The sequence below is a fragment of the Nomascus leucogenys genome, chromosome 15 (genome assembly GCF_006542625.1).
Source record: "Nomascus leucogenys isolate Asia chromosome 15, Asia_NLE_v1, whole genome shotgun sequence".
Classification (NCBI taxonomy): domain Eukaryota; kingdom Metazoa; phylum Chordata; class Mammalia; order Primates; family Hylobatidae; genus Nomascus; species Nomascus leucogenys.
In genome coordinates, this window is record NC_044395.1 from 108,237,051 (window position 1) to 108,249,684 (window position 12,634).

The 12,634-nt window shown below is 42.1% G+C and overlaps 1 protein-coding gene and 1 pseudogene across 5 annotated transcripts in view; one reads left to right on the plus strand and one right to left on the minus strand.

Moving 5' to 3' along the window:
- LOC115830381 (septin-7-like) overlaps positions 1 to 12,292 on the plus strand; it is a 35,525-nt gene extending 23,233 nt beyond the window's left edge. The window contains exon 3 of one of the 5 annotated variants that reach the window (XR_004033635.1): positions 978 to 1,051. Coding sequence is in view for 3 of the 5 variants with exons in the window: in XM_030829321.1 (XP_030685181.1) it covers positions 705 to 738 (34 nt within the window). In the remaining 2 variants the exon portion in view is untranslated. Of the gene's footprint in view, positions 1 to 121; positions 163 to 704; positions 760 to 977; positions 1,052 to 12,252 lie in introns of those variants that run through there. The other 4 variants (XR_004033633.1, XM_030829322.1, XM_030829321.1 and 1 more) reach the window with 4 other exon arrangements.
- Positions 5,070 to 6,616, minus strand: LOC100581807 (annotated as a pseudogene).
- Positions 12,293 to 12,634: the final 342 nt, after the last annotated feature.

The following is a 12,634-nucleotide window of genomic DNA, read 5'->3' on the forward strand; positions in this document are numbered from 1 at the left end:
TAGAGCGGATGCTTTGCATGTGTGAGGCCTCGGGTTTGATCCCCGGCACCTCCAAGTGATGGTTTTACTCTGGCAGTTCTCTGCCTCCTCACATTTTTCTATCCTATTTCTGCACTTATAGAGAGTAAAAATGTACTCCAATGCATTGCCTTGAACTATCCCAACCTCTATGCTGTGAGCCTCAACATCACATAAGGCGATTGCGACAGCAGAAGGAAGACAAAAAAGTAACGAGGGGGAAAGAAGAATGGGATCACAACGGGGGTCTCTTGACCCCAAACAAAAGCGTGCACAGGAGGTTTACGTTCGCTCCCTTTTTTTTTTTTTTTTTTTTTGAGACGGAGTTTTCAAAGGCTAGAGTGCAGTGGCGCAATCTCGGCTCACTGCAACCTCTGCCTTCCATTTTTAAGCGATTCTGCTGCCTCAGCCTGCCAAGCAGCAGGGATTACAGGCGTCCACCACCACGCCCAGCTAATTTTTTTGTATTTTTAGTAGAGACGGGGTTTCACCCTGTTGGTCAGGCTGATCTCGAACTGCTGACCTCATGATCCACCCGCCTCGGCCTCCCAAAGTGCTAGGATTACAGGCATGAACCACCGCGCCAGGCCCTCCATTTTGTGCAGTGATTAAAGAGACGCAAAGACGAAGAAGGAGAAAAATGCCCGTGGGCATCTTTTTTTCTTTTTAGTTATTTTGTTTTCTAGGCAAAGGAGTAGAGTGAAAGCATCTGTCTGCTGATTTCTCCACCAGTCTCTCCCTGTCGACCTGCACAGGGACACAAGTGGATCCAATACTGAGACAAGGACTGCTGTGGCTCTCTAGTCACTTGAGATGGGAGTGGCAGGACGCTGGATGGCCGAAGACTGTCGGGGAATTAGAGGTCTTCAACATGCGAGAAGCAGAAACCAATACGGATCAACATTCCCTACGGATATTCCATAAGACTGATTCATATTCATATTCCTGTATTTCCTCAGTCACTCCAATATTGCCTGGGAACTTCTGGTAACAGCAAACCGAGGCCCCATATGAAAAAAACAGGAAAAGGTTTGTCACAATGGAAAATACATGCAGAGTAAAAGGTAAGTAGATCACAGTTGTGTTGGGCACTTCCTCTGCTCGAAAAAACCAAACAAACGTTTCATGTTCTTTCTCGATCCATCTGATTACAACTGTTTTGAGATACATTTTTTGGAGGAAGGTTAATACACACATGCCATGTATTTTCTTTTGTTTCATACTTTTTCTTCTTTAATTTCCTGGTATCCATTGGTTCTCTCCAGGCAAACAGTGGCATATTAGCCACAGTGGACACTGCACAGGAGAGCAAGGGGTGGGGATTAGGGTGCTGCAAGCAGAATAATAAATTTCAGACCCAACCTTAGGTCTGTTGAATCAGAACTGCTGAGTATGGGGCTCAGGCTCCTGTGTTTAATAAGCCCTCAAGTGACTCTGATGCTAAAGTTTGCGAAGCACTGCTCTAGAAGTTTCAGGAGGTCCCAGGGTCAGGCACCTGCTGAGGGGGAAGAGTTGTTCCTGGGGTTCCTTGCCTATTCTCAATCAAAAACTTAAACCACCTAGGAAAGCCAGTGAGGTTTGTAGTTGCATTTTGTCGGGGTGGGGTTGGATTTACCATCGCTTTGTTTGTTTGTTTTTGTTTTGTTTTGTTTTGTTTTGAGAGGGAGTCTTACTCTGTCACCCAGGATGGAGTGCAGTGTTGCAATCTCGGCTCACTGCAACCTCTGTCTCCTGGGTTCAAGCGATTCTCCTGCCTCAGTCTCCTGAGTAGCTGGGTAACAGGTGCCTGCCACCATGCCCAGCTAATACAAAAATTTTATTTTTAGTATTTGTACTAAAATACTGAAAATGATAAATTGTATTTTTAGTAGAGACGGGGTTTTGACATGTTGGTCAGGCTGGTCTCAAACTCCTGACCTCAAGTGATCTGTCCACCTCAGCCTCCCAAAGTGCTGGAATTACAGGCATGAGCCATCGCTCCTGGAAAGGAGACCCTTCTTAACAAAATGCTAAATGAGTTTCTCTTTGTCTCCCCAATGTCAGTTTTTGCCAACAAATCTTGTCAAATCTTGTTGAGCAAAAAAACACAAAGTATTTAGCCAGGGAAAACCTTACTTTAATATCCTTGCCTCCTAGGGTAAGATATTTCTGAAGGAAATCAGAAAGCCCCAAATCAAGACTTGATTCTTATTACTCATAAGAGAAGACTGAAGCTTTAACAATTAATCTGCTTAGAACTGCAATGTAAACTGCACGCAGCTATTACCTGATTTTTATTTCCACTACTTTTCTTCCATCACAAGCCCTATGCAGAAAAAAAAAGTGGTAAGTCCATCTTTTACAGTAACACGAATAACAAATCATGAAGGATTCAAAGCTTCAGAAAATCAAAGTGCTCTCAGTGAAGAGTTAGGTGTGTAGCTTAGTGATGACCAAGTGCTGGCCAAGGGGAAACCATTTTTATTTTCTGCTTTGTTTTAACCAAACTTTAGTCAGGCCCCTAAACTTCTTCCATTCTTCTACTGTTCTCCTTGCAGCTCCTGAATCTGCTTGCCCAAGCCTGGGTAAGCACTAAAAAGCAGACCCTGCCCTTATCTCTTATTCTCTTTGGCTGACCACAAGAGAGACACTCGGTGTCAGACCCTGCTAGTCCTATCCCCCTTGCTTGCCCTATTTCCTTTAAAAGTTTTGCTAAAGTTTTGCCTAGCCCTCCCTACCTATAAAAGAAAAGCGTAGGCCGGCATGGTGGGATCACCCCTGTAATCCCAGCACTTTAGGAGCCAAGGCAAGTGGATCACAAGGTCAGGAGTTAGAGACCAGCCTGACCAACATGGTGAAACCCCATCTCTACTAAAAATACAAAAATTAGCCAGGCGTGGTGTTGCGTCTTAATCCCAGCTACTCAGGAGGCTGAGTCAGGAGAATCGCTTGAACCCAGGAGGCAGAGGCTGCAGTGAGCCAAGATCGTGCCATTGCACTCCAGCCTGGGTGACAGAGCAAGACTCCATCTCAAAAAAAAAAAAAGGAAAAAAAGAAAAGCGTTTTCTGTTTGATTTTGAGATGCTTAGATTGCTGAGTGTCTCCTATTGCAATAGTCTTTCTTTTGACGTTGTCTCTTCTTATTTTAGCTTGGATTTTTCTTTATATGACAGTGATAGAGGAGCTTGTGTTTGCATTTTTGAGGCCCTGGGTTCAACTCTGTGTACTTTTATTTTTACTTTTCTCTGACTCACTCCTCAAATCCACTCCTCAAAGAACTATGATTCAACTCTTCCAATTTTCTTTCTTTCATTTCTCCTCTCTCCTCCATTCTCTCTTTCTTCCTCTCTTTCTCTCTCTTTTTTCTTTCTTTTTATCTCATTTCTTGATCAAATAAAAAGTAAAAACAGCCTGGCGTGGTGGTGCACGCCTGTAATCCCAGCACTTTGGGAGGAGAGGCAGGTGGATCAACTGAGGTCAGGAGTTCGAGACTAGCCTGACCAACAAGGTGAAACCCTGTCTCTACTAAATACAAATAATTAGCTGGGCTGGTGTCACATGCATGTAATCCCAGCTACTTGGGAGGCTGAGGCAGGAGAATTGCTTAAACTCAGGAGGCGGTGTTTGCAGTGAGCCGAGATTGCACCATTGCATTCCAACCTGGGCAACAAGAGGGAGAAACTCCGTCTCAAAAAAAAAAAAAAAAAAAAAACTAAAGACACGACCCAATTAGTTGCCTTTAATGCTCTCCTATTTGCATTTCCTGTTTCCAGCCTCAGCATCACCCAAAGGAAATGACACAGCAGGAGAGAGAAGGAGGAAGAGAAGAACCAGCTTTACAAGATCTCTGGATCATGTTTCCATGCCAACTGTAAAATTCTTTGCCTTGCCCTAGATCCAAAAGATTTTCTTCCATGTTTTTTCCCAAAAGTTTTATACTTTTACATTTTATGTTTACATCCTTGATCCATTTTGAGTTCATTTTTGTATAAGGCATAATGTTGACATTCTTTTAATTTTTTTATTAAAAAATTTTTTGTTGATAGCTGGGTGTGGTGGCAGGTGCCTGTAATCCCAGCTACTCGGGAGGCTGAGGCAGGAGAATCACTTGAAACCGGGAGGTGGCAGAGATTGCAGTGAGCCGAAATCGTGCCATTGCACTCCAGCCTGGGCGACAAAACAAGACTCCGTCTCAAAAACAAAAAAACAAAATTTTGAGACAGGGTCTTGTTCTGTAGTCCAGGCTGGAGTGCAGTGGTAGTATCACTGCTCACTGCAGTCTCAACATCTAGGGACCCAGTGACCCTCCCACCTCAGCCTCCCTGAGTATCTGGAACCACAGGCGCAAGCCCACTGTGACCAGCTTTTTTTTTTTTTTCTTTTTTTTTTGGTAGAGTCAGGATCACCCTTTGTTGCTCAGGCTGATCTGCAACTCCTGGGCTCAAGCAATCCTCCCGCCTCAGTCTTCCAAAGTGTTGTTGAGGCTACAGGCATGAGCCAGGGGGCCCGGACTTGCTTCCTGCCTTTATATACAATGATACAACATACAACAATGTAATACAATAGTCTTGAAGTCAAGTTGACTGGTTCTTCCCCTTATATTTTTATTCTTAATGATTATTTTAGCTATTCTAATTCCTTTAACTTCCTACATAAATTTTAGAATAAAAATCTTGCTTGGATTTTGATAAGAATTTCATTGAACCTATATGTCAATTTGAGAAGAACTGCCATCTTTACCATGTTGAGTTTTGCAAACTGTTAACACTGTACATCTCTCCATTTATTTAGTTTTTTTTTTTTGTATTTTTGGTTTTTTTAAACTTATTTCTTCAGCATTGTGTATATTACATCGTGTAAGTTTCTTTTTTTTTTAACGGAGTCTTGCTTTATCACCCAGGCTGGAGTGCAATGGTGCAGTTCGGCTCACTGCAATCTCTGCTTCCCGGGTTCAAGCAATTCTCCCACCTCAGCCTCCTGAATAGCTGAGATTACAGGCATCTGCCATCATACCTGGCTAAGTTTTGTATTTCTGTAGAGATGGGGTTTCACCATGTTGACCAGGCTGGTCTTGAACTCCTGACCTCAGGTGATCCACCTGCCTCGGCCTCCCAAAGTGCTGGGATTACAGGCTGGAGGCACCACGCCCGCCTTACGTTGCATTGTGTCTTTTTCAGCATTATTCAGATTTTGTTAGATTTACGTCTAAGTATTTCCCTTTTGTCAGAGATTATACAGTTACTGTCTTTTTAAAATTATTTTTTTTTCACGTTACTAAATTCTCTCCCTTAATATGGCAACATTCAGCAGCTTATGCTACTCTTTTATCCTTTGGTTGCCAGTGACAAACAATGCAGTAATAATGCCTCTGGTTTCAGTTCCTCTTGGATGACATTTATTAGCTGAGAGAGAGACCTGGTGCTTTAGCTGACATTTGGCAGCCCAAGAAGTGCACCAACTGCTCCAAAGTATCCCTCATGTTCTAGAAACAAGGCTTTCAGTTGACCTTTTGACCAAAAATCCGGTGCATATGCCAAAAGTTTCATTGACAGGGTATTGACACATAAAACGTTTCCAACAAAGACAACTCTGTTTATTTCTCATTAACAGCACATATTCGTGCCACAGAACTGAAGTTATTGGTGATAGTAACTAAAGTAGCTCTTGCCAGATCTTCTTTACTAACAGATTCTCGCTTCTCCTTATAAATCATATTCCTAAAACTAGATGCTACAGCCCAACCTGGCAAACCAAATCTTTCATGATCTCCTCCAGAAATATCATGGGCCAGCTTGTCAGCTTGTGTGCTGTCACCTTTGGAATGCCATTTCAAGAGCCTCTTCAAAACTTTCACAGCCAGTCAATAAACTGCATAAACCCAGAAAGGTACCCTCCCCAAGGCTTGTCCCAGTCATTCGTTTATAGATGTCTTTGGAATGGACTACTAAAATACTGACTCCTGAGCCAATGTTCACTACACGCAGTGGGTAGGGATCATCCAGGTTAAAAGGCATCTTTTGGCATTGCTGAGGTTCTGCGGCATTAGCTAAACAATAGCACTCCCATGTCCATTGAAACCAACAGTCTATATACAGCAAGCCCTTTACAAGGCAGTCAAGTTCATCCAGTTTGTGCAGGTGGAGGTTTCCAATGCGCGAAAATCTTTTTCAAACTTGTAGGCACCACCTCCTGTAGCACATAGCACCGTTTGCAATTTGAGAAGTTTTTATCTCTTCCCATTTGGATAAAAGTAGGCAGGTCCTGGGTTGGAAACCTGATAAAGTGCAAGTTCCCTCTTCGACCAAAAAGTGTTAAATCTTTCAGTTCAAGGTGTACATCCCTAATGCCGGTGGATCCATATGCTACATTAGAAATCAAATATTTTCGAATACTTTTTAAACTCTCAACTTCTTGTTCTTCCTCTGCTGTGATAGCAATAGGTTCAAAGTACGAGAGTTTTACTAGAGTTCCCCCAATGCCCATGCCAAACCATGGGAGAGAGGGTTTCTTGGCATCTTTGATCTTCATGGCCTCGGCCCGAGGGGCAAGGGACGGCCTCGGGTCTGGAGCACTGAGAGCAGAGGCTGCAACTCCAGAGGTGGCTGGGCTGCTAGGTGAGGCCCGGCGGGTTCCTCCCCTCAGGCTGGGCGGGGCGGCAGCCCTGAGGGGATGCCCGGCCCACAGGGCGGTCCCCCACCCCCGCGAGGGGCGGCTGGGAGGAGCAAGCTTGGGAAGGCCGACTACCTGGTGGCTCCGGCCCCCGCCCACACACAAACACGCAGCCACTCCAAACAAAAGGCCCCGGTCCCGGGAGCCGCCACCGCCGCCCTAAAAAATGTATTTTTTAAATTATGTTTACTTGACACATAATAATTGCACATATTTGTGAGGCACAGAGAGGTGTTTTGATGCGTACAATGTGTAATAATTAAATATGGGGAATTAGCAAATCCATCGCCTCAGATAGTTCTCATTTCTTTGCATTGGGAACATTCCAAATTTTCTCTTCTAGCTATTAGGACATACAGGGTATTACATTTTAAATTTCACTATCCACATGTTCATTGCCGTTATTTGGAGATATAATTTATTTCTGTAGACTTTTATCCTGTGACCTTGCTGTATTACGTTTTTAGTTCTAAGAGGTCTCCTCCCCTCCCCCATAGAGGTTTTTGTTTGTTTTTTTTTTTGTGTTTGGTGGACAGGGTCTCATTCTTCGCCGAGGCTGGAGTGCAGTGGTGCCATCTCTGCTCACTGCAACCTCTGTCTCCCGGGTTTAAGTGATTCTCATGTTTCACCCTTCCAAGTAGCTGAGATTACAGGCATGCGTCACCATGGTTGGTTAATTTTTGACTTTTTAATAGAGACGGGGTTTGCCATGTTGGCCATGGCTGGTCTGGAACTCCTGGCCTCAAATGATCCCCCACCTCAGCCTCCAAAAGTGCTGGGATTACAGGCGTGGGCCACCGCGCCCAGCCTCCCTTATGCTTTTGATGTCCTCTGAGTCTACAGTGATCTCCTCTTTTTATTCCTGATGTTGGTAAACTGTGTCATCTCTCTGCTGAAAATTTCTATCTTGCTAGAGTTCTTCTTTTATTGATCCTTGAAAGGAACTAGCTTTTTGTTTGTTTTTCTATTTTTTGTGTGTGTGCGTGTGTTCCATTTCATTGATTTCTGCTTTTATTTTTTATTATTTCCTTTCTTCTATTTGCTTTGGGTTATTTTGCTCTTTTTCCTACCTGGTTTCTTCAAGTAAAAGTTTAGAGGACTGATTTGGGACTTTTTTCTTTTCTAATGTGTGCACTTAGTGCTGTATATTTCTCTCTCAGCACTCCTTTAGGATGTCTTGGAATTTTTAATATATTGTATTTTCAGTTTTATTCAGGTTAACTTATTTTTTGATGTCTTCTAAGGCTTTCTCTTTGTCTTATGAACTGTTTAGTAGTGTGTTGTTCATTTTCCAAGCATTTGGATATTTTTCTGTCGTCTTTTGTGACCGATTTTAGTTTAATTTCGTTGTGGTCAGGGATCATACCATATTGGTTAATTCTTTTAAATTTGTTGAGGTTTGTTTTATGGCCAGGATATGTTTTACCTTGACCTATAACCTGTGTGGATTTACATGTGTGTTCTGCTCTTCTTGTGTGGACTGTTTTATAAATATTAACTGAATTCTGGTGGCTGAAGATGATTTTGAGTTTGAGTTTTCACATTCTTTTTTTTTTTTTTTTTTTTGAGATGGAGTCCCACTGTGTTGCCCAGGCTGGAATGCAGTGCTGTGATCTTGGCTCACTGCAAGCTCTGCCTCCTGGTTTCATACCATTCTCCTGCCTCAGCCTCCTGAGTAGCTGGGACTATAGGCACCCGCCACCACGCCTGGCTAATTTTTTTGTATTTTTTAGTAGAGACTGGGTTTCACCATGTTAGCCAGGTTGATCTTGATCTTCTGACCTCATGATTCCCCTGCCCCAGACTCCCAAAGTGCTGGGATTACAGGGTGAGCCACCACACCCGGCCTAGTTCTTCAACATTCTTGCTGATTTTCTGTTTAGTTGTTTATCAATCATTATGAGAGAAGTTTTGAAGTCTCCAAAGTAATTGTGGATTTGTCTATTTTTTTTAAAGTTAACTGTTTTTTTCTCTTTACATATGTTGCAGCTCTGCGTTTGGTGGATACATATTTAGGATTGTTATGCCTTCTATTTCTTTCTCTGTCTCTGTCTCTTCTGTCTTGTTCTTCTTTATTTATGCAAGAAAGAACAAATTTCCTATTACTTTCCCTACCAAAGCAGTCTCTCATCACTTCCTGACTCTGAGAATTAAATTCTGTCTCCTTCAGATGTCCTTAGTTGATTGACTCACAAACAGGGAGTGTAAGCAGGAAATAGAATAAAACACCTGGTAGATTTGAATACATACTGAGAAATTTGTATCTTTGTCCCTGCCTGGAAACATTTAAAATGGAATGGGAACCACCTGAGTAGCACATATTGTCCACATCTTGGATCATTTCCAAACATCTTCCCCTTCAACCAAACAATGAGCAACAGGGAATATGCTGAGACCAGCTCAGTCAGGGAGACCCTAACCCAGTGGCACTACAGGAATTAAAGACACACAGAGAAATATAGAGGTGGAAGTGGGAAATCAGGGGTCTCACAGCCTTCAGAGCTGAGAGCCCTGAACAGAGATTTACCCACATATTTATTAACAGCAAGCCAGTCATAAGCATTGTTTCTATAGATATTAAATTAACTAAAAGTATACCTTATGGGCAACGAAGGGATGGGCCGAATTAAAGGAATAGGTTGGGCTAGTTAACTGCAGCAGGAGCATGTCCTTAAGGCACAGATCGCTCATGCTATTGTTTGTGGCTTAAGAATGCCTTTAAGTGATTTTCCACCCTGGGTGGGCCAGGTGTTCCTTGCCCTCATTCCCGTAAACCTACAACCCTCCAGCTTGGGCATTAGGGCCATTATGAACATGTGACAGTGCTGCAGAGGTTTGGTTTATGGCCAGTTTTGGGGCCAGTTTATGGCCAGATTTTGGGGGCTTGCTCCCAACAGGAATACACACACACACACACACACATATATATACACACACACACCCACATACACACATATATATAAGTATATATATACATACTTTGAGATATATATATCTCAAAGATTATTTCTATAAACTATTTGATAATGATTTTCAGACATTATATCTTTTTAATCCCTAAATTCATCAATGTGTATTTCTTAAAACAAGATCAATTCCTTAACACAGCACAATATCAAATTCAGTAAACTTAACATTGATAAAATAGTATTATCTAATACACAATTTTAAAAATTTAACTAATTGTATCAATACAATCTTTTATAGAAATTTCTCTCCCAAGCTAGGATCCATTTCACAGACACATATGAATCTAATCGTCTTGACTCTTTAGTCTCCTTTAATTTAGAACAGTTGCTCAATCGTGTCTTTCACAACATTGATGTTTTTGAAGAGTATATGCCAGTGGTTTTATGGAATGTTTCTTAATTTGTGCTACTTATGATAAGATTAAGGTTATGGAAACTGGGAGAAATGTCACAAAAATCATGTTATCCTCTATCACACCAAGAGGCATGTGATGTCAATTTTCCCCATTATTAGTGAAGTTAGCTTTGATCATTTGGTTAAGTTTGTAGCTGCTATTTCTTCCCTGCAAAAGTATCATCTTCCCCATTGTAATCAATAAGTAAGCTCTAGGGAAATACTCTGAGACTATATAAATATCCTGATCCTCATGAAAATTTTACCTATACTTTTAGTATTGACTTATAAATTATGTCTGCACTTATCAGCATTCTGATGGTGTCCAGATTTTCTAATTTTCTAATGGGGATTTTCAAATTTTATCCTTCCTTCCACATTTATTAGCTGGCATACCACTGAAGGAAAATCTTCCCATCTTCCATATTTATTTATTTAAGTTCCCAAGATTGATAATCATTTATTTCATCATTAATGCTCAAAGTGTGTCAGATTTGGTCAATGAGATTCCCTTCAAGCCCACTTCTGTGTTCTTTTCAATCATCCCCATCATTCTGGCACAGCAAGATATCTTAGGTTCACCTTGTAGTTTCCCTGGCCCAGTCCTGGAGTCAGTGTAGTTGACACTAGTGGCTACTTTCTATTAGTATCTCTGGTGCCTTTTAGTAGGGAATGGTATTTGAAAATCAAAATATTATTATCTTTGTTCATAGTTTCTGAGGTATTTCTTCTAGACCTAGTTAGCAGACAGATCTGCAGGGAAATTTTACTTTTTTTTTTGATTTTTGAGAAAAGGCTAAGTTGCCCAGGCTGCAGTTCAGTGGTGGGATCTTGGCTCACTGCAATGTCCGCCTCCCAAGTTCAAGTGATTCTCCTGCCTCAGGCTTCCGAGTAGCTGGGACTACAGGCACACACCACCACATCTGGCTAATTTTTGTATTTTTAGTAGAGACGGGGTTTCACCATGTTGGCCAGGCTGTTCTCGAACTCCTGACCTCAAGGGAGCTGCCCGTCTTGGCCTCCCAAAGTGTTGGGATTACAAGCGTTAGCCACCGTGCCCAGCTTATAAAATTACATATGTATAATTTCATACTGATGCCTCCAATTCCCATCAACACCAACAGGACTATTCTTTACCTTCTTTCTCTTACAGTGACAGTCTGGTTCCAACAACACACCTGCTCACACACACTCATTTTCCCAATCCTGAAATTCACACAAAATCTCAGAATTCTTACCGCCTAGCTCTACAAAAATAGCCCTGATACAGAGTTCAAGATTTGTTTGCAATTCTTTTTAATCTTACAATTAGAACAACAAACTGTATAAACCATTTTCATAGATCAGTTCTTTCCTTTTCAGTTAGATTATGTTATTGTTTCACAATGCAATTTTAGTTTGCCTCTATTTGTATTCAATTTTAGGGTATTTTCACACACACTTGAGTCAGGTTTATTTTTTGACTATATGAAACACCAACATGCTTCCAAGAGTCAAAAGATTACAGAAAATTATGATCAGAAAATTTGCAAGAGAATGTCGTATACCAGGACACACTCAAATGATAGAATGGAAGTATGCTCCAGGAAGTCTAACATGATGGAGAGCCCACCTTGGGGTGAGTTGATCTTGGGCCGACCACAAATCAGGAACAGTGCCTTTATTTTTACCACTAAGCTACATTTTGTTGTTGTTCTTGTTGTTTTTGAGACAGAGTCTCACTCTGTCACCCAGGCTGGAGTGCAGCGGCATGATCTCGGCTCACTGCAACCTCTGCCTCCTGGGTTTAAGCAATTCTGTACTTCAGCCTCCCGAGTAGCTGGGATTACATGCACCTGCCACCACGCCTGGCTAATTTTCATATTTTCTGTAGAGACAGGGTTTCACTATCTTGTCCAGGCTCGTCTTGAACTCCTGACCTTGTGATCCACCCGCCTCAGCCTCCCAAAGTTCTGATTACAGGCATAAACCACCGTGCCAGGCTAAGCTACCTTTCTTTTGGTATAGCCGTGCCTAAAAGAGGAAGCGCTTCATGTAGGGAATTAACAGCAGAATTGGAAACATCATGATTATCCTGACACAGAGGGCAGGCTCAGATATTGGCGGTCACCAAAAGGTTTTCTGAAGGATCTAGGTTGCTGAGGGCGTAGAGCTCAGTGGTAGAGCATGCATGAGGCCCTGGGCTCAATCCCCAGTACCTCCAGGTTTTGTTTTCTTCCCCAGGACGCCAGGAAGAAGCGGTCCATGATATTCCCCAACTTTGGAATTTTCTGTCAAGGTGAATTGTCAATGGCCTCTGCATTTCTCTCTCATACACAGAGGTGACTCATGTTTATTCACTTGAGGTTATTTGCTGCTTAGGATTATCCACCTATTCTTTCTAAGCAGTCCCACCAACCACTAACATGGACCACGCATGGGGAAAGCAAGTAGCCTGGCCATCCAGCCTATTTCTAGCTGTAAATGAAATCATCAGAAACCATAGAACTGTGTGGCCCAAGTCTGATTTCAGATCGGAAGCTAAAAGGCTCAAGTCCTTTTCTGTTTCCTTTTCTAACTCTCCCTAACCAGGTTGCAGAAGTCCTACAAGCTTTCACTAAAAGAT